Raw genomic sequence first — 20,411 nt, 5'->3', positions numbered from 1 at the left:
GAAAACATATTCAACAAAATCATCGAGGAAAACTTTCCAAATCTGAAGAAGGACATGCCCATGAAAGTACAAGAAGCATACCGAACCCCAAATAGGCTGGACCAAAGAAAAAAGACCCCTCGACATATAATAATCAAAACACCTAGCATACAGAATAAAGAAAGAATATTAAGAGCAGCGAAGGAAAAAGGACAGGTAACATACAAAGGCAGGCCTATCAAAATTACACCTGACTTCTCCATGGAAACCCTCAAGGCCAGAAGGTCCTGGATAGATGTTCTAAAAGTATTAAGAGAACACGGATGCCAGCCTAGGCTACTAGATCCAGCAAAACTCTCAGTCAATATAGATGGAGAGAACAAGATATTTAATGACAAAACCAGATTTTCCCAATACGTATCTACAAATCCAGCCCTACAAGAAGTATTGGAAGGAAAACTCCAACCCAAGGAAGGTAACTACGCCCACAAAAATGTAGGCAACAGATAATCCAACTACACCAGAAAACAAGGGTGAAGCAGAACTAATATATTCACAATACCACTGCCAACAAAAAACCTAAATCAAACAAGCATCAACAATCAATGGTCCTTACTCACCTTCAATATTAATGGTCTTAACCCACCTATAAAAAGACACAGGCTAACAGAATGGATATGAAGACAGAATCCATTCTTCTGCTGCATACAAGAAACATATGTAAGCTTCAAAGATAGACATTACCTCAGGGTAAAGGGTTGGGAAAGGATTTTCCAATCAAATGGAAATAAGAAGCAAGCAGGCATAGCTATCCTAAAATCTAACAAGTTAGACTTCAAACCAAAACTAGTCAAAAGAGATGAAGATGGTCATTTCATATTCATCGCAGGAGAAATTCATCAACACAAAGCCTCCGTTCTGAACATCTATGCCCCTAATACAAAGTCACCCACATTCATAAAAGAAACACTGCTAAAACTCAAAGCTCATATAAAACCTCACACACTTATATTTGGAGACTTCAATATACCACTCTCAACACTAGACAGGACCACAAATCAGAAACTCAACAAAGAAACAAAAGAATTAACAGAAGTTACGTCTCAACTGGGGTTAACATACATCTATAGAACATTCCATTCAAGACAAAAGAATATAACTTCTTCTCTGCTCCACATGGAACCTACTCTAAAATCAACCACATACTAGGAGACATAACAAACCTCAACAGATACAAGAGAATAGGAATAGTCCCCTGTATCTTATCAGACCACTATGCTTTAAAATTGGAATTCAACAACAACACAAATCGCAGAAAACCTGTAAACTCATGGAAACTGAACAATGTGCAATTGTACCACTCCTGGGTCAAAGAAGAAATAAAGAAATTAAGGACTTTCTAATATTCAACGAGAATGAGGATACAACATACCCGAACTTATGGGACACCTTGAGAGCAGTGCTACGAGGGAAGTTCATTGCACTAAGTGCCCTATGAAGAAAACAGAGGATAGTCACATAAGAGAATTAACAGCGCAACTGAATGCCTTAGAACAGAGAGAAGTGAATTCACCCCGCAGGAGTAGACCCCAGGAAACAATCAACTTGAGGGCTGAAAGCAACAAAATAGAAACCAGGAAAACAATACAAAAAATCAATGCAACGAAGAGTTGGGTTTTTGAGAAAATCAACAAGATAGACAAACCTTTATCCAAATTAACGAAAAAGCAGAGACAGAACATGCAAATTAACAAAATCAGAAATGAAATGGGGAACATAACAACAGACACAGAGGAAATCCAGACAATTTTCAGGTCATACTTTGAAAATCTGTATTCCACAAAAATTGAAAATTCAAAGGAAATGGACAAATTTCTGGATAACTATCACCAAAATTAAATCAAGAACAGACAAACAACTTAAATAGACCTATAACCCGCAATGAAATAGAAGCAGTCATCGAAAGCCTTCCAACCAAAAAAAGTCCAGGGCCAGATGGATTCAGCGCCGAATTCTACCAGACATTCGAGGAAGAATTAATACCACTACTCCTCAAACTGTTCCACAAAATAGAAACAGAAGGTTCATTGCCAAATTCTTTTTATGAGGCCACAATAACTTTGGTACCCAAACCTCACAAAGACATAACTAAGAAAAAAACTACAGACCAATATCCCTGATGAACATCGATGCAAAAATACTCAATAAAATACTGGCAAACCGAATTCAAGAATACATCAGAGAAATTATCCACCATGACCAAGTATGCTTCATACCTGGAATGCAGGGATGGTTTAACATATGAAAATCTATCAACATGATCCACCATATAAACAAACAGAAAAAGAAAAACCATATGATTATCTCCCTAGATGCCAAAAAACCTTCGACAAAATTTAACACCCTTTCATGATAAAGGTCTTGGAGAGGTGAGGGATAACAGGTACATACCTAAACATAATAAGAGCAATATACAGCAAAACAACTGCCAACATCAAAATGAATGGAAAGAAACTTAAGCCAATTACTCTAAAATCAGGAACAAGACAAGGCTGCCCTCTCTCTCCATATCTCTTCAATATAGTACTAGAAGTTCTAGCTAATGCTATAAGACAACAAAAGGAGATCAAGGGGATCCAAATTGGAAAGGAAGAAATCAAACTGTCTCTATTTGCAGATTATATGATAGTTTACATAAGTGACCCAATAAACTCTACCAGGGAACTCCTACAACTGGTAAACACCTTCAGCAAACTAGCAGGATACAAGATAAACTCAAAAACACCAGTAGCCCTACTTTTTTCAGACGGCAAAGAGACAGAGAAAGAAATCAGAGAAACATCACCCTTTACAATAGCCACAAGCAACATAAAGTATCTTGGTGTAACGCTTATCAAACAAGTAAAAGACCTATATAATAAGAACTTTGTGACTCTAAAGAAAGAAATTAAAGAAGATACCAGAAAATGGAAAGATCTCCCATGCTCTTGGATAGGTAGGATAATCATAGTAAAAATGGCAATCTTACCAAAAGCAATTTACAGATTCAATGCAATCCGCATTAAAATCCCACCACAATTCTTCACCGACCTTGAAAGGATAATAATCAACTTTATATGGAAAAACAAAAGACCCAGGATAGCCAAAACAACCCTTATACAATAAAAGAACTTCAGGAGGCATCACCATTCCTGACTTTAAGCTCTACTACAGAGCTATAGTTCTTAAAACAGCCTGGTATTGGCATAAAAATAGATAGGTAGGCCAATGGAATCGAATTGAAAATCCTGATATTAATCCACACACCTATGAACACCTGATTTTTGACAAAACAGCTAAAATTATACAATGGGGCAAGGACAGCATCTTCAACAAATGGTGCTGGCACAATTGGATGAGGGTGTGTAGAAGACTGCAGATAGACCCATGTCGGTCGCCATGCACAAAACTCAAGTCCAAATGGATCAAAGACCTCAGCATCAATCGAACCACATTGAACCTCATAGAAGAGAAAGTAGGAAGTACCCTTGAACAAATTGGTATAGGAGACTTCTTCCTGAATATAACTCCAGGGGCACAGACACTGAGAGCAACAATTAATAAATGGGACCTCTTCAAACTTAGAAGCTTCTGTAAGGCAAAGGACACAGTGGACAAGACCAAACGGCAGCCCACAGACTGGGAAAAGATTTTCACCAATCCTATATCCGACAAAGGGCTGATCTCCAAAATATACAAAGAACTCCAGAAACTAGTCAACAAAACACCAAATAACCCTATTAAAAAGTGGGGTACAGAACTGAAGAAAGAATTCTCAACAGAAGAAATCAAAAAGGCTGAAAGACACTTAAGAAAATGCTCCACATCCTTAGCTATCAGGGAAATGCAAATAAAAACAACTTTGTGATACTATCTTACCCCTGCCAGAATGGCTAAAATTAGAAACACCAGTGATGACTCATGTTGGAGAGGATGTGGAGAAAGGGAAACACTCCTACACTGCTGGTGGGAGTGCAAACTCATACAGCCACTTTGGAGATCAGTATGGCGGTTCCTCAGGAAAATGGGAATTAGTTTACCACAGGACCCAGCAATCCCCCTCTTAGGCATATACCCAAAGGATTCACATCCATGCAACAAAGACATCTGCTCAACTATGTTCATAGCAGCACTATTTGTAATAGCAAGAACCTGGAAGCAACCTAGATGCCCCTCAATTGAAGAATGGTTAATGAAGATGTGGCACATTTACACAATGGAATACTACTCTGTAGAAAAAAATAATGGTATCTTGAAATTCGCAGGCAAGTGGATGGCACTTGAATAAACCATCCTGAATGAGGTAACCCAGTCACAAAAAGAGGAACACAGTATGTACTCACTCATATATGGATTTTAGACCTAGAGCAAAGGATCTCCAGCCTATAATTCACATCACCAGAGGAACTAGGATACAAGGTGTATTCTAAGAGATTCATATAAAGTCCCTCACAGAACTGGGAAGGGACAAGTCCCCCAAAGCTCAGGTGAAGTGGGGGGGGCAGCGAATGGAGAGAGAAGTAGGAGAAAATGAGGGGGAGGAAAGGAAAACCTGTGCGACCAGGAAGATTGAGCCTGGTTAGGAATAGAAGATAGGAAAGAGAGAGAGAGAGACAGAGACAGAGAGAGAGAACATAAAAGAGGGAGCCAATATTGGTTTGAAGATAAAATTGAACACAAAGAAAGGTCTAGAGAACTACAAGACTGCTCCCAACTAACAATCTCAGCTTCCGTGGAAATGCTATCATAAATGCCCTTCCCGGAGAGTGAGATCAACAACTAACTTCTCCATGGAGCCCTCAACTAATGCCTGTTGAAAACAGGATCAAACACCCATACATAAACACTGAGTCGAAGTAGAACACAGATGCAGATGGAAAGGACAAGACCATGTGGCAGAAACACATACAGACAGCTTACTTGAACAAGGAGGAACTAATGGCTACTAGACTGATAGCTGGGAAGCCAGGGTGGGACTGACTCAGGCCCCCCTGAATATGGGTCTCAGCCAGAAGGACTGAGCAGTCTAAGGGACCTTAGACAGTGGAACCAGGATGTATCCATGGTGCACAAAAGGACTTTGCGAACATATCCCCCATGGAGGGATAACTGCCTTAATCTAGAGACAGGAGAGAAGCCCTAGTCCCTACTTCACATGACCTGTCAGATCTACATGACCCCAACTGGATGGCATTCCCCCATATATGGAATTGGGGTGGGGGGATGGGAGGGGAGGGGGTTAGAGTGCATGTGAGAGGGCAGAGAGGGTAAAAGGGAGGGAGGGAGGGATGGAGGGAGTGAGGGAGTGAGAGGGAACTGGGATCGACATGTAAAATAATAAATTAAATTAAAAAAAAATGCTTTGACTCCAAAATTTAAGCTGAAGGACAAGTTACTGGGGAAAAGGATTTATATTTTTGTTTCCACAGAAAAAGAAAAGATGTGGCTTCCTTCCAGACTAATGTGGTTTGATCACGCCAGACTGCCTGAAACAGAGTACAAGCTGATCCTACATTCAAAACTGCTGGACAAAGCAACCTTAAAGACTACAGCCAGGATTTCTGAATCTTCTTCGGATCCCCCATGCCAGTGCCCCTTACCAGCAGGAAGTAGTTTGGAAAGAACAACGCCCAAATTCCCAAATATTGTGTATAAATGTTTGTTTTCATTTAATTGGACTTTGTTATATAAAATAAAATAAATTAATAAAAAAAAAAAAAAAAAAGGAAGAGGAGCTTTCACACTGGGGTGAAACCGATGTGCCTTGCTTTTCTGTTCTACAGTGCTTGACACTTGTCATCCTGGTGGGTTTCCATGGTGCCCTTCCTTCTCCACTGAAAAGACACTTCTGCAAAAGCCCTTCCCTCTGAACGTTCAGACTTCCCCATGGCGGTCTCCAAGAAAATTCTCATCTGTTCACAGGAAGCCACAGCAGAAGATGGTGATCTGCTCAGCCTGGGAGAGCTGCATGCTGCTGGTTCCGGCAGTGCTAATGCACTGAGTGGCTTTAAGAGGAAATGGTGAAGTTACAGTCTTTCTGCCTCTCAATGGCTCCCATTTCATATCAGATCATCTTGGGCTTTCTTTTCTCCTACTGGATTCTGTTTATTTTAATCAGATTTCAAACTGTTACTTGGATCTTTAGGTGCATGTAAAATATGTCATAGTGTAAACTTACAGCACTTATATTGCAAATGTCATCTAGATGTTACACTAGAACTTGGGCTAGGGGTTTGCTGAAAATTGATACAGGAGTTACCAACAAAATAGTGTTTTATTCTATAAAATATAAGATGTTATAAGTTGATGGGAGATGTCATTCTTTAAATATGTTTTTCATACTGCTTAATGAATAAAGCACTGTTGGCCAATAGGAAAGCAAGATAGGTGGGACTAGGAGACAAGGAGGATTCGAGGAAGTAGTAAAAAGGATCAACATGGAGAGATTGGAGAGAGCAGAATGTCGTTCCCCTCTCTCTGGTAAGACCACATGGAAATACTTAGATTAATAGAAATGGGTTAATACTTAAGACAGAGCTAGCCGACAAGAAACAAGTAATAGACCAAAAGAATTATATCTAATACAGAGTCTCTATGTGTTAATTGGGGCTGGGGCTGGCGCTGCTGTGGGTTCAGGAAGGCAGGGAAAATCTACTTACAACAATATGGTGCAGCAAGTGGGTAATAAGAACTTCCACTTAAGATTTAACAAAAGCTTAAAAAAGGGTTTTAGGAACAAAAGAACAAAGACAAGCAAAGCTTCTTGCTAACAGCATTTTTCTCGGTTGGACTCTGTTTTGCTAGATTCAAGCAGAGATTTGCGCGGCTCCTTTAAGGGAGATTTCTTGACTCAGCATAAGCAGCAAAAACCTCAAGGCTTTTAAAAAGCTGTACTCGCAACTAAATGGTGTGTGTGAGAGCTGGCAATGGCAGTGACCACATTTCCAAGCCGGCAACATGTTGCTGGGTGCAGCGTAGACAAAGGCAGTGAGCACAGCTCTCAGTTCTGGCAGTAAAAGTACTGTAAGGATGGAAAAATTTAGCTTAATTTTCCCTTGACTCTGCCCCCTAGCAGTGAGTAGGAAAAAGGTCATTCTTGACTGTTCACAACAGGGTGGGTTTACCAACAGCACCTGTGAGTGAATAAGAACAGGAAATGAGCCGTGCCACACTACCCAGAAGCCCTAGCGAAAGTAGACTTCCTGGGCTAAGCGCGGGCTTGGATAGTTCAAATTGATTGGTCCACACTGGATGCTATTAAGATGATTGGTTTGTAATGTACGGGCTTTGTTGTAACCCTATAAAAGCTTTCTGAACCCTGTACCCAGGGTTCCCAGTCCTCTACCCCATGTGGAGTATGGCTGCAGACCCCAGTGCACTGGAATATAAAAGACCTCATGCATCAAGACCACTTCTCATGAGTGATTTGGGGGGGGGCGTCTTTCCTGAGTCGGGGTGTGAGGGTCCATGCCCTCCGCGGGTCTTACAGTACCTGCAGCCATCTTGGATATACCGCGGCTAACACAGCTATGACTTTCATTTTAGCAATGTTGTTGTTTACCAGATAAAGACTCGTGGCCAGAAAAGATAAAGATTTACAGTAAAGACAGATTCACATTAAGAAAAAAGCACTAAAAGTTTACAGTATATTCTAAAATATATGTAGGCTTGGGAGAAAAAAGGAATAAAATGGTTTTAAAGAGACAGCAAGAAGCTGGGTGTGGTGGCACACACCTTTAATCCCAGACAGAGGCAAGCAGATCTCTTTGATTGCAAAGTAAACCTGGTATGCAGAGTGAATTCCAGGACAGATAAAAGTTACACAGAGAAACCCTGTCTCAAAAAAAAATAAATAAATAAATAAAAAATAAAAAGTAAAATAACAGTAATAAAAAAGCCAGTAAAGATGGAGAGAATCTGGATACTGTACGGTATTATATTGTCTTTGTATCATTTGACTGCTGAGGAAATAACAACTGTTAAAACAAATGCTGCTGGATCAATCCAATTTATATATTTTAAAAATGCTTTGACTTCAAAATTTAAGTCTAAGGACAAGTTACTGGGGAAAAGGATTTCTATTTTTGTTTCCACAGAAAATGAAAAGCTATGGATTCCTTCCAGACTAATGTTGTTTGATGAAGGCAGACCCCCTGAAACAGAGTCACAGGTGATCCAACATTCAAAACAGTTGGGATATAGTAGCCTTTCAGACTACAGCCAAAATATCTGGGTCTTCTTAGGATTCCCATGACAGCGTCCCCTACCAGCAGGAAGCAGTTTGGAAAAAACGATGCAAAAATTCCCAAATATTGTTTATAAATGTTTGTTTTCTTTTAAATGGGGTTGGTTACAAATGGTTAATGACAACAACCAATCTCTTTTTAAAGGTAAAAAGGGGATTATGGTATAAATATGAATATTTTGTGTTGGAATGGATTTTCATTTATTGATATAATTTAAGGTCAATTAAATATATTTATCCTCATTTAGGTATTTTGTTTATATAGCTCATTTAGAAATGTAATGTATAACTTAGTACAGATTTTAGATAGTTACCTATGATAGTCAAAACTTATAGTTAAGTTTAGGATTTCTAGATATATAGAGGTGTATTTAAGATGAATAGGCATTCTTCAAACCTTTCAAATACCTACAGAATATGGCATTTAAAATGGCTTAAGGTTTTTCTTGACAGTGAAGCACAATTCCTCCTGGCAATACCACCTGCATCAGAAAGGAAGATGGACATTGAAGAAATACGTATGGAGTTTGCTTCCAAAATGACAAGACTAGCCATTTAGGCAAAATACTGCTCTTGTCTGGACTGTTTGACTTTATGCTGTATAAACTGGACATGCAGGACCCACAGAAAAGTGACTGTTTATACATGATGGACATTGCTACATGGAAGAATCTGCCAGACAGTCTGCAGGACACAGAGAAAAGTGACTGGCAAACTGCCAATACAAGAAGACAGTGTAAACTTTCCTTCTTTGCTGAGGTGTCTGACCTATGGGCTGAAGATGGAACATTACAGAAGAACTTCAGGTGACTGACCAGGCAGTGAGTTGTCTCTGTCATTTCTAGCATTTATATATTATCCTTCTGTGGTCTTTGATAGAGTTGAAGACAAATGGTTATGATTATAGTTTTCCTTAGGATTAAAGATAAGGAACATATAAGACTTTAGACACACAAAGATAAGTTCTGTTTTAGTAAAAGTGAAAAAAAAAAAGTTGTTTTCAACTTACACAGGAGACAGCCTGCTTATCATGTCTTTCGGTAACTGAGTTGGAATACAAATTACACTCATAAGAGTAAATTGTCTTTCTGAAGTAAGAAAGATATAAATGGATGAAACACTTGAAAACTCTTTTTAAAATACACAAACTGCTAGATATTAAACAAGGTAGTAATCTGAATCTCAGGTACTCATTAAGGACAGAGGGACACACAGTAATGTTAAATCAAATCTCTATTTAGAGAACTATTGTTTCCATTCTGTTACTATTTCCTACAGATAGGGTTATTTAAATATACATATTTGGGCCATTAGTAGTATTTGGTGCAGGAAATAGGATTTTACATAGGTATAAAAATGTATTTTCTTCTCATTTTGGGCATTTTAAATCTGTCTGGTTTGCTAAGAAATTTTGGGTTTATTTCTTACATCTGTTTGGTCTATACTGATACATTCCCATTCCATGTTGCTCCTCAATCCTTTTCGCTTGTGTCTAGCATTGCTTAGCTTTATCTTTCTGTCCTGGCACTCATGTAGCTCTCCATTGGTGATTTATTGAACACTGTAATAATCTGTATCTCTGTTTGTGTAGTTGTAACTCTATCTTCAGGTTCTAGCCACATTTTATATTTCTTTATTTTTCCATTTAAGAAAATGAAACTTAAGGGATGCCCTCACTATTGAGGCCATAGCTTAGACCACAATTTGATACAATTTAACAGAGTCTCATAGTATAGAAGAACAAAGGATTTTTTTTAAATGGGATGCAGGGGACTTATGTTCCACAACTGGGTTATTGACCTAACCTTTATGTTCTCAACTGTTCAAAATAATATGCATGCATTATAAAAATAATTTTGTTAGCTTCATAAGACTTATTTCCCTTTATCTGAAGTCATTTGTTGATATGATGGTGACAAGTCAAAACTAGAGATAATGATGTGCCACTTTAACACAGAGCTATTGGCAAGAAGTAGGACTTCACCCAGGTTAGTGAAGGTCTAGATTCATGTAAGTCACACATCAAAATAAGGAACATAGGCAATAAACATATTTGAAGAATATAAACTAAATATTGTATTGGGAACAACCAGGTAGGTAGAAATGAGGCACTTACATTCAGGGAAACACCATGACTTCCATTTGGGTCTTCAGGCAAATAGCTTTTGCAGTACTATCTTCTATTGCCTTTGGGATTAATGTACCTTATTTATAATTTTTAAAAAATGCTTCACTACTTTGAAGTTTGAACAGAATTCCCATTCTTCAGTTCCTTTCAACATTGTCAAAATTAAAACAAAAACAAGTCCTTTTTTTTCCAAAAGGACCACTACACAGCATCCAGTTCACATTCAGGATGGACACTTGCCAATGTCCTATCTACCCTAGATGTCTTTTGAATGCTAACTCAGAATATCCTGGGAAATACAGAGCTGAAGACCCAGTGAGACTGTCCCAAACTGATCTCTAAGGAGAGCCATCCATTACTTCCTGTGACTGAAGGAACTCAACGGGTCACAGAGGAGGTCACCATTTCTAGTACCCACACAGTTACAGTCCCAGGGCTTGTAGACATCAAGGGCAGAAGGATCTGCACCAATGGGTCGGTAAAAGTAATCCTGGCACGACTTACAGTTTCTCCCTGTGTCGGGTAGGTTATGCATTATGAGTAATAATTCATTACAATTGGCTGCATAATTCAAAATTAAAGACTGTATTCCTTTGTGGGAATTCTATAATTTTCGGGACGTCCATTTGAATGCACCTTTCATCTCTACCTGCCAATTTAGTGATCTGGAGCATATGAAGCAGTGAACCTGTTCCAAATGGTGTTTTACTCCATTAAATGCCCATCTGGTATGCGATACCACACTTCTGAGAAGTTTTGCTTTGTGAGGGGAGCAGACATTTTAAAAAGAATCCATCTCTAAACTTGAAACTGTATTCCTAGGGCCAGGCACTTATTTCTAAAGCAAAATGTGAGGAATTGCTACACAGGTGACAGAAGACATCTCCGTCAGTGGAAGGAAGCAACAATGCTATGATACAAATGTCTGTTGAGAGTCATGGAGCTAGCAAAGTTGGTAACGTCATTGCTGCATATACAGAAGGACTTGAATCCTATGCCCAGCAAGCACAAAAGCAGCAGGCACGTGGGGTGGCACACACCAATTACCCAGTGATGGATGGGTCCCTGGGACTCACTGTCCAGCCAGTCCAGCCAAACGAATGAGTTCCAGTAAGAGAGAAATAAGGCAGAGGTTGGCTGAGGAGGATAGTTGACAGTAACCTCTGGCCTTCACATGTATACATGTGATTCAACACACATATACATGTAATTACATAGATGCACATGAAAATTACAAAGGTGTATTTTTCAGAAGTAAACTGTGGCAAATTGGAGAATGCTAAAATGGTGGATTGTTGTGCAGTTAACAAATTTCAGTGCTTCTGCTAATTACTTTTTACTTCAAATGTCTGAATAAGGAAATTAACTATACTTATACATGCCATATAATCTTGCATTAAGTATGAGAAGAGCTTGATATATCTAGTGCTCCTATGCCTTTCAGTTTACTGAGTAGCCTTTCTTCTTGCCACCTTATGAATAAGAGCCTATACTATCAGTAATTTACAGATTCCATGTGGGGAGTGCCCAAACCACGGGCAGAGGCTGAGGTAAACCATTAGGGTATCAGTCTTCCCATTAAAAATCCACACACTCTGTTCATGCTGGAAATGGTCACAATATCAGAAAACTAGATAATCAACTATTTTTTCATTCTCATAGATATTAGCTTCTAATTAATTAAAAGTTAAATAACTTCATAATGCTTCTAGAACACTGACATTCGCATGTGCTGATGGCTCCTCAATATGTATGTCTACTCTGGAACCTGCTTGTATTATCCTCATAGCACCCATGCCTGATCAGGTTCTCATACTATTTTATGTCACCAGTAACTGTGTAATTCATTCGCTCATTCCCCAGAATAACAATTTAGGGTCCATTGTATTGGCATTATATTTCATAAACACTGAGGCTGCTTACTTCTGCTTCTATGTCAATACTGTTATTCAGAAAACAGTGATTTTAATAACTGCTAGAAATTACTTGCTATGATAGAACCTATATAGAATATGAATCACCTTCTGTATTTATGGCCTATTTTTTTTTGCAGTGTGTGTGTGTGTGTGTTAGAGAGAGTATGTGTGTGTGTGTTTGTGTGTGTGTGAATGAGTGTTTGAGTGAGTGTGTGTGAGTGTGTGTATTTGTACGTGAGAGAGAGAGTGTGTGTATGTGTGTATGTTTGTATGTGAAAGAGAGAAAGAGAGTGTTGTGTGAGTGTGTTTGTGTGAGTGTGTGTGTATGAGTGTGTGTTGGACATTGTGCACCACTGTGTGCCTCTGGAAGTCAGAGGACAACTTGCAGGAGTCATCCCTCACCTTCTACTCTATAGGCTGGAAGATCCAGCTTATGTTTTCCAGCTCTCCAGGGAACTCCTTTTCCTATGAGCCATCATGTTGGTCCATATATTGATCATGTGTTAAAAAGATTATTGGTTTCTGTGTAAAGTCTGAGTAAATATAACATACCCATGTGTGAAACCAGACACAAGGAAGACAGAATATAAGAGACACAAGTAACTTACTGTGAGGGGGTATTCAAACTGAGCTAGGTAGACTAAACTATCAAAGTTAGTAGTTTGGTCACTGGTGGGAAAACCTTCGGGGGAACATGGTCCTGCAAACATGATGAAGCACTATTTCTGAATGGAGGTTTGATGGAACATTAGTTTTCAAACTTAACAACATGACAGTTCATTCCCAAATAGGAAAAAAAAAAAAAAAAAAAGACACCCATGGCCCCACAGGCAGAGCCAGTCATTCAAGGTTTGAGATTAGCTATTGTGTGATGCTGGCAATTGTCACAGACTCCTACCCCGCCTCTGCTGTGTTCCAGAGGAAATGGGTCCATAGAAGCATGATAGTGGCAGCTTCTGGCATGGCTGTTGCACTGTCAAGGTTTACAGCTGAATGCATAAACATGATCACCACTGTGGAAAGGCTTGTCACTCTAAAGAGGTGAGCAGCGATCACACTGGAATGATAAAATGTCAAAAGAAATACAAAGCTGTGTTGTTTGTATTCATGTACCCATCACTGTCAGTGAATGTAAAATTAAAATTTGTAAGTTCAGAGCTTCTGACCACTTTGTCTTTAAGACTGTTGTATAAACCACAAAAGGGAATGATTAGGATTTTCCAACAACCTTTAAAATTGTGTTGAATTATTAAAATGTTAACCTATCACCCCACAGTTTCAAACTTTGAAATGAATTGGGAAATAAATAGATCTTACTCTTTGTAGGAATCTCATGGACAGTACCTTGGAGAGTGTTTGATGGCCTTTTTCTCATCCCATGCATTGGTAGCCAAAGTCACATTCCTTTGCTTTGCTGTGTTGGATCACCAAGCTCATTCTGTTTCTTGAATACCCATGCTGTAAGTGTTGTATAAGCTGTTCACTAATGAGGAGCTGACAAAAACAGCCACTTCCCTGCCTGAGAAAGAAAATGGGATTGGTCACTGATCCTGTGTGCCTAGTTTAGATGGCAATTCAAAGACTGATAACAAGAAAGAAAGAAAAAAGGAGGGAGGCAGAGAGGGAGGGAGGGAAAGAAGGAGAGGGAGAGCTCTTAAACGTTCCCTTACTGGCAATAGTCATACACCAAACTTATGTCAGAATAAATGTTGGAGTTAGTTGCAGGCTAGGTAAACATTGGAAAGTATAATTATTGTTGCATGCTGACTGCAACAGAGGCCACTGTCATGTGAAGTATGTGCTCTCAATATGTTAAACACTAAGGTAAGCATTTAAAATGAATGTCTGTCCATCAGAATACAGATAGATAAATAGAGTGTGGTTAATGGACACATTGGAACTATATTCAGCCACAACAAGAATGGAATCATATAATTTTCAGCTGCATGGTGGGACTCCTCTTAATTAAAGTAAATTAGCACAGAGCAACAACCATGGCACATCCTCGATGACATGTGCAGGCCATACAGGTGATGAATCAGAAGGGAGGCCACTGAGGCTGTGGTGGCCCAGGAGGAGACTTGAGGTTGGCTAGGTAACAGACACAGTAGTGAGTGTTCTTTGACTGCAGGAAAGATTTGTGATTGAGGTTGGCTAGGTAAGGGGTACAGGAGTGAATGTCCTTTGACTGCAGGAAAGAAAGACTTCTAATATTCTGAGCACCACGGTGCAACAATTAACCATAAACTTCAAGTAACCTTTTAAAAGGATCTTACTGCCCTCCATGCAAAGAAATCACAGGCATGTAACAACATGAACATAGTAAGAACTCTTATGTGATCATTGTACACTGTGCCCATGTGCTAAACTATCATGCTAAGTCCCATAAATGTCTGCTCCCTGTGCACTGATACAGTTTACAAACACAATGGGCACTCGATTGAGCCTCAGAGAACAAGGCCTACTAATGTGCTACAATATCATGGCATCAGCACCTGAGAATTACACAGGTTAGGAGACACCATCAATGCTCTTGAACAAAGTAAGCTCTTAAATCCACTTTACACTTGTTTCTTCAACTCTAATGGAAAGGTAAGTCAGTATCTTACCACTGACTAAAAGTAGTTATAGGATTGGGACAATACTGAAGAAATGTCCAAAAAACAATCCTATGAGATATTAAATCAGAATCAGAAGTTACAGGATGGAGGATATGTGGAAGAGGTGTGAGAGGGGAAGACATTGAGGAGAAGGCCAAAGACAAGGATATTAGAGGAAAGCAGAAAGAGGCTTTAAGAGAGGAAAGATAAGAGAAAGGAGGGAGAGAAGAAGGAAGGGGAAGAATAGGAGGAGAAGGAGATAAGGAAAGAGGACGGAGAAAATGAGGCAAGGGAGAGAAGAAAACACAACAGAGACTTTGACCTCAAGTCTGGATGGCTCCAACAGAATGCATGATCAAATGCAATGTGAAATATTGTCATTAACCCTTAGGGATTCTAGAACCTTCAAGGTACTGGCTCATGGTTTGCCCAGACCATGTGGTCTACAGAATAGAGCAAAAAGTAAAATATGAAGGAATATTATTTGTGGGTGATTTTTATGTGTATCTAAAGCAACAGAAACTTTATAGACCTCTACTTAAAGGGCCCATCAGATGGCAATGGTTACAATAGTCTCTAGGTGCTGTATGTCTAGGGGAGAGGTATTCTACTTGGATAAAATTAAGAACAGAGGAAAACCCAACTTCGGGTTCCAGGGATTTGAATGAAAAAGAAAATGAACTTCGGGAGTTGCCCATACAACCATGTTCTTGTCTTCATCCATACAATCATGCCTTTGTCTTCATCCATGCAACCATGCTCATGTCTTCATTCATGTAACCATGCTCATGTCTATACTTGTAAAACCCTATTACATTGTAAAATTTCAAGGAAATGTAAAATTTTCCTACATAAAAACAATCTCAAGCTTGTTTTCTATTAAAATTAGTTTTTCTTTGTTGCTGTTTTGGTTTGCTTTACTTCAAAAAAAAAAAAAAAACTTTTTGAAAGAATATTCTCACCCCAAGGTGATGTTTCAAATTGTACTTTCTTGATAAAAGTTGTGGCCTTGTCACACTGATCACATGTGCAGTTTGTGTTCCATAAAGTAACCGCAGGCTGGGTTTGGGGAGGTGCCTGCTGGAGTTGGAGGAGCAAGCAGATCCAGCAAAAGAAGGCCTCTGATGTCCATGGAAACAACTTTTTTTCCTTTTGCTTTTGATCTAGATGTTTTTATTTTCTCATTTGATATTTTGTCCTTATTTTCAACCTACAAGCTATGATCATAAAGCCTTGTGATAAGACTGAAATAAATGCCATATCAATCTCCAAAAACACAATCTTGGCTTCCTTGATGTTTTCAATTAAAGAGAAGTTTTGCTACAGACTTGTGGGATGGTTTTGATCCTGGTCACTACTTGTAATTGAAAGAGTTAGGCTTCTTTTGGTATACAGCTTGAAAACATAGATTAAATTGTAACATCATGTTTCCTGATGAAGGTAAACACAGTTGTCAGTTTGGGCATTTTGACACTGTAAATACCATAGTCATAGGAATTCATCAGGATAATTAATTAGTACAAAGCTGTCTCTATGATGGCTATTTACTTTTACATCAGCACAATGCAGGAGCCTATTTTTGCACATAGAAACTTCTCTGTTGAATTACTTCAATTTCATAAGAAAGACCTGACATTTTGGGATATGTTTATTACACCGAAAGGGATGAAATGTTTTCAGTGCCCAAAAACAAGCATACATCTCAACTTAAATATAATGAAAATACAAATAAGGATGTGAATTCATAATGAGGTTTACATTTTAAAATCAGGTAACATGAAGAACATAATCTTATTTTTTTTAGATAAGGGGGGTTTCATTTCTGTACAGAGCCAACTTTAAGAAGACACAGAAAGTTATTACAGATTTACCTACAGTACAAACAATATTAAGTCTGAAATTTCTACACACTACTTGCTGGGATTATCTATGGGTGGCAGGAAAAAGTGGCTTTTATATCTTATGACTAGTTTTTTTTTCATAGTGTTTTTTTATATATATATATATATCTATATAAAGAGCCAGTTATGGCATACGGATTTCTTCTGGCTAACCTTCTGAGATTAATTTTACATTTTACGTTGAGAGATGGGACTCATTTTCAGTCAATGTTTTAAGGGTATAAAACTGTTATGTGTATTTATTTTAGAGTGAGATATCCATTTATCCTCATGCCATTTGTTGACAATATTTCCTATCTTGTACTCTATCACCTTTTCTTATTTCTCAAAGATAATCAGACAGTGTCATGGCCTGCCTTGTTACTCTAGATTCTTTTCCATTGATCTGTTTCTGTATTTTGTAGCTGCTCCACATTGGCTTGTTGAAGCTTTTATAGTAATGATTACTTATTTAGCATAGCCTCAACTTTCTTGTCCCCCAACACTGTGCTGGTTTTTCTGGGTTCATGGAAACTTTAGAATTGACTTGTGATACTTGTTGGTATTCTAAGTGACATTTCATTGAGTCTATAAAGAGTTGTTTCTGTTTCACAGATAGACTCACTATCATCAGGATGTCAGCTTTACTCTATAGACTCAATGAAATTTTACTTAGAACACCAACAAGTAAACTGACATCCTGATGATATTGAGTCTATCTAAGAAATAGAAACAGCTCTTATTTGTCTTTGATGTCTGTCTTCAGAAGAGTAGTTTTCATCACACAGATCTCAACCTATTTTGTCAGATTTATACATAACTACTTCTTCTCACTAAGTGCTAATATATAGTGTGTTGCTTCTAATTCAAATCCCTCTTTATTGTTGCTGGAATGTAGTGATATGATAAATCTAGTTTTATCTCATCCCTGTGTCCTGAAACCCATGCTAAGACTCAATAATTCTCAGAACTGTTTTTTAATTTGTATAGATTGTCTACATGGGTGATCACGTCAACTGTAAGACTTCATTTCTTCTTTTCAAATTCTGTACATCTTTCCTTACCTTTTATTTTAAAAAGTGGCTTATTTTCATTTTATGTTTGAGTGTTTTGCCTACACATAGGTGTGTATACTGTGTGCATGCAGGGCCTATAGAGGCCAGGAAAGGGCATTGGAAACCTTGGACCTGGCATTTCGGCTGCCTCAAAGCTGCCATGTGGGAGCTGGAAACTGAATCCAGGTCCTCTGTTACAACAACAAATGCTCTTTTATACCCAGTCAGCTCTCTTGTCCTGTGTGTGTGTGTGTGTGTGTGTGTGTGTGTGTGTGTGTGTGAGTGTGTGTGTGTTTAATAGAAAATATTTGTTAGTGCTTTTTAAACGTGGAATGCTTTACAAGATTGTGCCATCCTTACAGAAGGACTACACTAATCTCTGTATTGTCCTCCCACTTTTAGAACTCCTTTTATACTACAAGCAGTAGTAAGTGGCACCTATCACATACTGTGGTCTTGACCTCAGCAGGAAAGGTCTACCTTCTTGTTGCTATGTGTCACATTTGCTATGAAATTTTTAGTAGGTGTTGGGCTTTGCCATATACTTTCAATCCAATTGATCATACAGGCTATGGCTTAGGTGGGGTTTGGATGCCAAACTTAGCTGAAATTTGGTTAGGATTATAGCAGAACTTGGAAATGAACCATTGAGAAAAAGAGTCAGATCTTTATCATGACAATATGTTAGTTTTCAGAGAAATGAGAGAATTGCAAAGCACCTGCTTCCATAAGTCCTCTCCCTTCTCTCAACTGGCAACTACTTGATGCCAGAGGTTGAAATTTCATGAGACCTTATGTAATTTCAAAAGCTATCAGTGCCTTGCTCTTGGACTTCCTGAACCATGAGCCTTAGCTACCCTGTTGACTTTATGCATTACCTGTACCCAGGTACTCTGCTATAACATAAAATGATCTATGACATCACACTAGACATCATTAGTCTATTGGTGTGATGCACTGTGTTAACTGATGGAGTTTTACAGTATGCCACCCTTGAATGCCTGGGAAAAATTCATGTTGCTTGGGGTGCAGAGTCTTTTTAATTCAATGAAATTGCTTTTGTCAATTTCTGAATGATCTATGTTCTATTTAGAAAGTGTCTGCCATGCTGATATCTTGAAATATTTTCCTACTCTTTGGTTTGTTTTGGAGTCTGTGTCTTAGGTTAGGGTCAATGGCCCAGGTATGCCACTGCTGGGTGCTCAGTCAAATGACTTCAAGTCAACCAATTACAGAGACACTTGCACTAAGTGTTTTCTGTAACACTATATATAACAGCTGAGTTATGGGGCCTACCTGGGTGTCCAGCAACAGAAGAATATATAAAGGAAATGTGATGTATATTCATATAAAAATTTAAAGCTATAAAAATGAATGAAGTTACATCATGTTGGATAAATAGATACAACTGGACATAATCACATAAGTGAATTAAATCAGTGTCAGACAGATACGTATTGTATTTTCCTTACTGTGTGGATCCTAGACTTACAGATCACACACACACACAGTAAACAAAATTAGAAATGAAGGGTCTAGGGGGACAAATCAACTAATGGAATGGCATGCTGGTTATTTTTTGTTTGGCTTGGTTTTTGTCAACTTGGTAAAAGCAAGGCTCATTTGGGAGGAAGGAACTTCAGCTGAGGAAATGACACTCTAAGATGGGTCTGTAGGCAAATCTGTGGACCATTTACTTGATTACCATTTGATTTGGGAGGGCCCAGCTCACTGTAGATGGTGCTTCCCAACTGGGAAGGTAGTCTGAAGCCATATAAAATAAACAAGCTGAACAAGCCATGGAGAACAAGCTTGTAAGCAGCGTTCTTCCATGGGCTTTTGCTTCAGTTTCTGCCTTGGATTCTAGCTCCAACTTCCTTCAGTATGGACTGTGCCATGGGGTGTGTAAGCCAAATAACCCCTTTCCTCTCCAAGTTGCTTTTTGACATGCTGTTTATTACAGCAATCAAAAGCAAGCTAGGTCAGAAGCAAGGAGAGCAGGAGACTGTGCTAGGATGTAGGAAGGGGCATGCTCACCACATACTTGCTCAAAAATGACTTCTATGAGACCACATGTGACATAAATTTTAAAATCTAAAAACTCTATCTATTAGTGATAATCTTGACACAAATTTCCTTGGCCACTATTTATCTTCCTGATTTTAAATCAAGTCCATCTACAGCCAGATCTATGTGTTTGCAGATTGTATTCAACCTGCACTTACAAGTTCTATTAGAACCCTGGGTTCATCTACGTTTATTACTAAACATAAGTTCACCTTCCTCCTCTGAACCCACGTCTTGTCATTTGTCTCATTGTTTCTGTCCACATGTGGCATCAGCTCTTCGTCTTTGGAGGCTGTAAGTGTTTGGTTTCTGTATGTATTTTCTTAGATTGTCTAGTATTCAGAAAAGTTGTGACATCCCCAACTTCAGAAAAATCATGTTAAATCTTTTATTTTTATTATATGTGTGTCTTCCACAAAGCTATATTTGTTCATAGGTTCATAATCTCTTTACATTTAATTATATCTTATGTATATACAGAACAAAGGAAATTTACTAGTGT

At 38.5% G+C, this 20,411-nt stretch overlaps 1 protein-coding gene across 1 annotated transcript in view; it reads right to left on the bottom strand.

Annotated features, from left to right (window-relative positions):
* Ush2a (usherin) overlaps positions 1-20,411 on the bottom strand; it is a 213,811-nt gene that overhangs the window by 75,613 nt on the left and 117,787 nt on the right. The window contains 2 exon segments of the mRNA XM_051185778.1: positions 10,777-10,908; positions 13,173-13,364. Of these exon segments, the coding sequence (XP_051041735.1) occupies positions 10,777-10,908; positions 13,173-13,364 (324 nt within the window).

Source organism: Phodopus roborovskii, unplaced genomic scaffold (assembly GCF_943737965.1).
Source record: "Phodopus roborovskii unplaced genomic scaffold, PHOROB, whole genome shotgun sequence".
Lineage (NCBI taxonomy): Eukaryota > Metazoa > Chordata > Mammalia > Rodentia > Cricetidae > Phodopus > Phodopus roborovskii.
The sequence above is the reverse complement of the archived record's forward strand: the minus strand, read 5'-3'. Positions and strand labels throughout refer to the sequence as shown.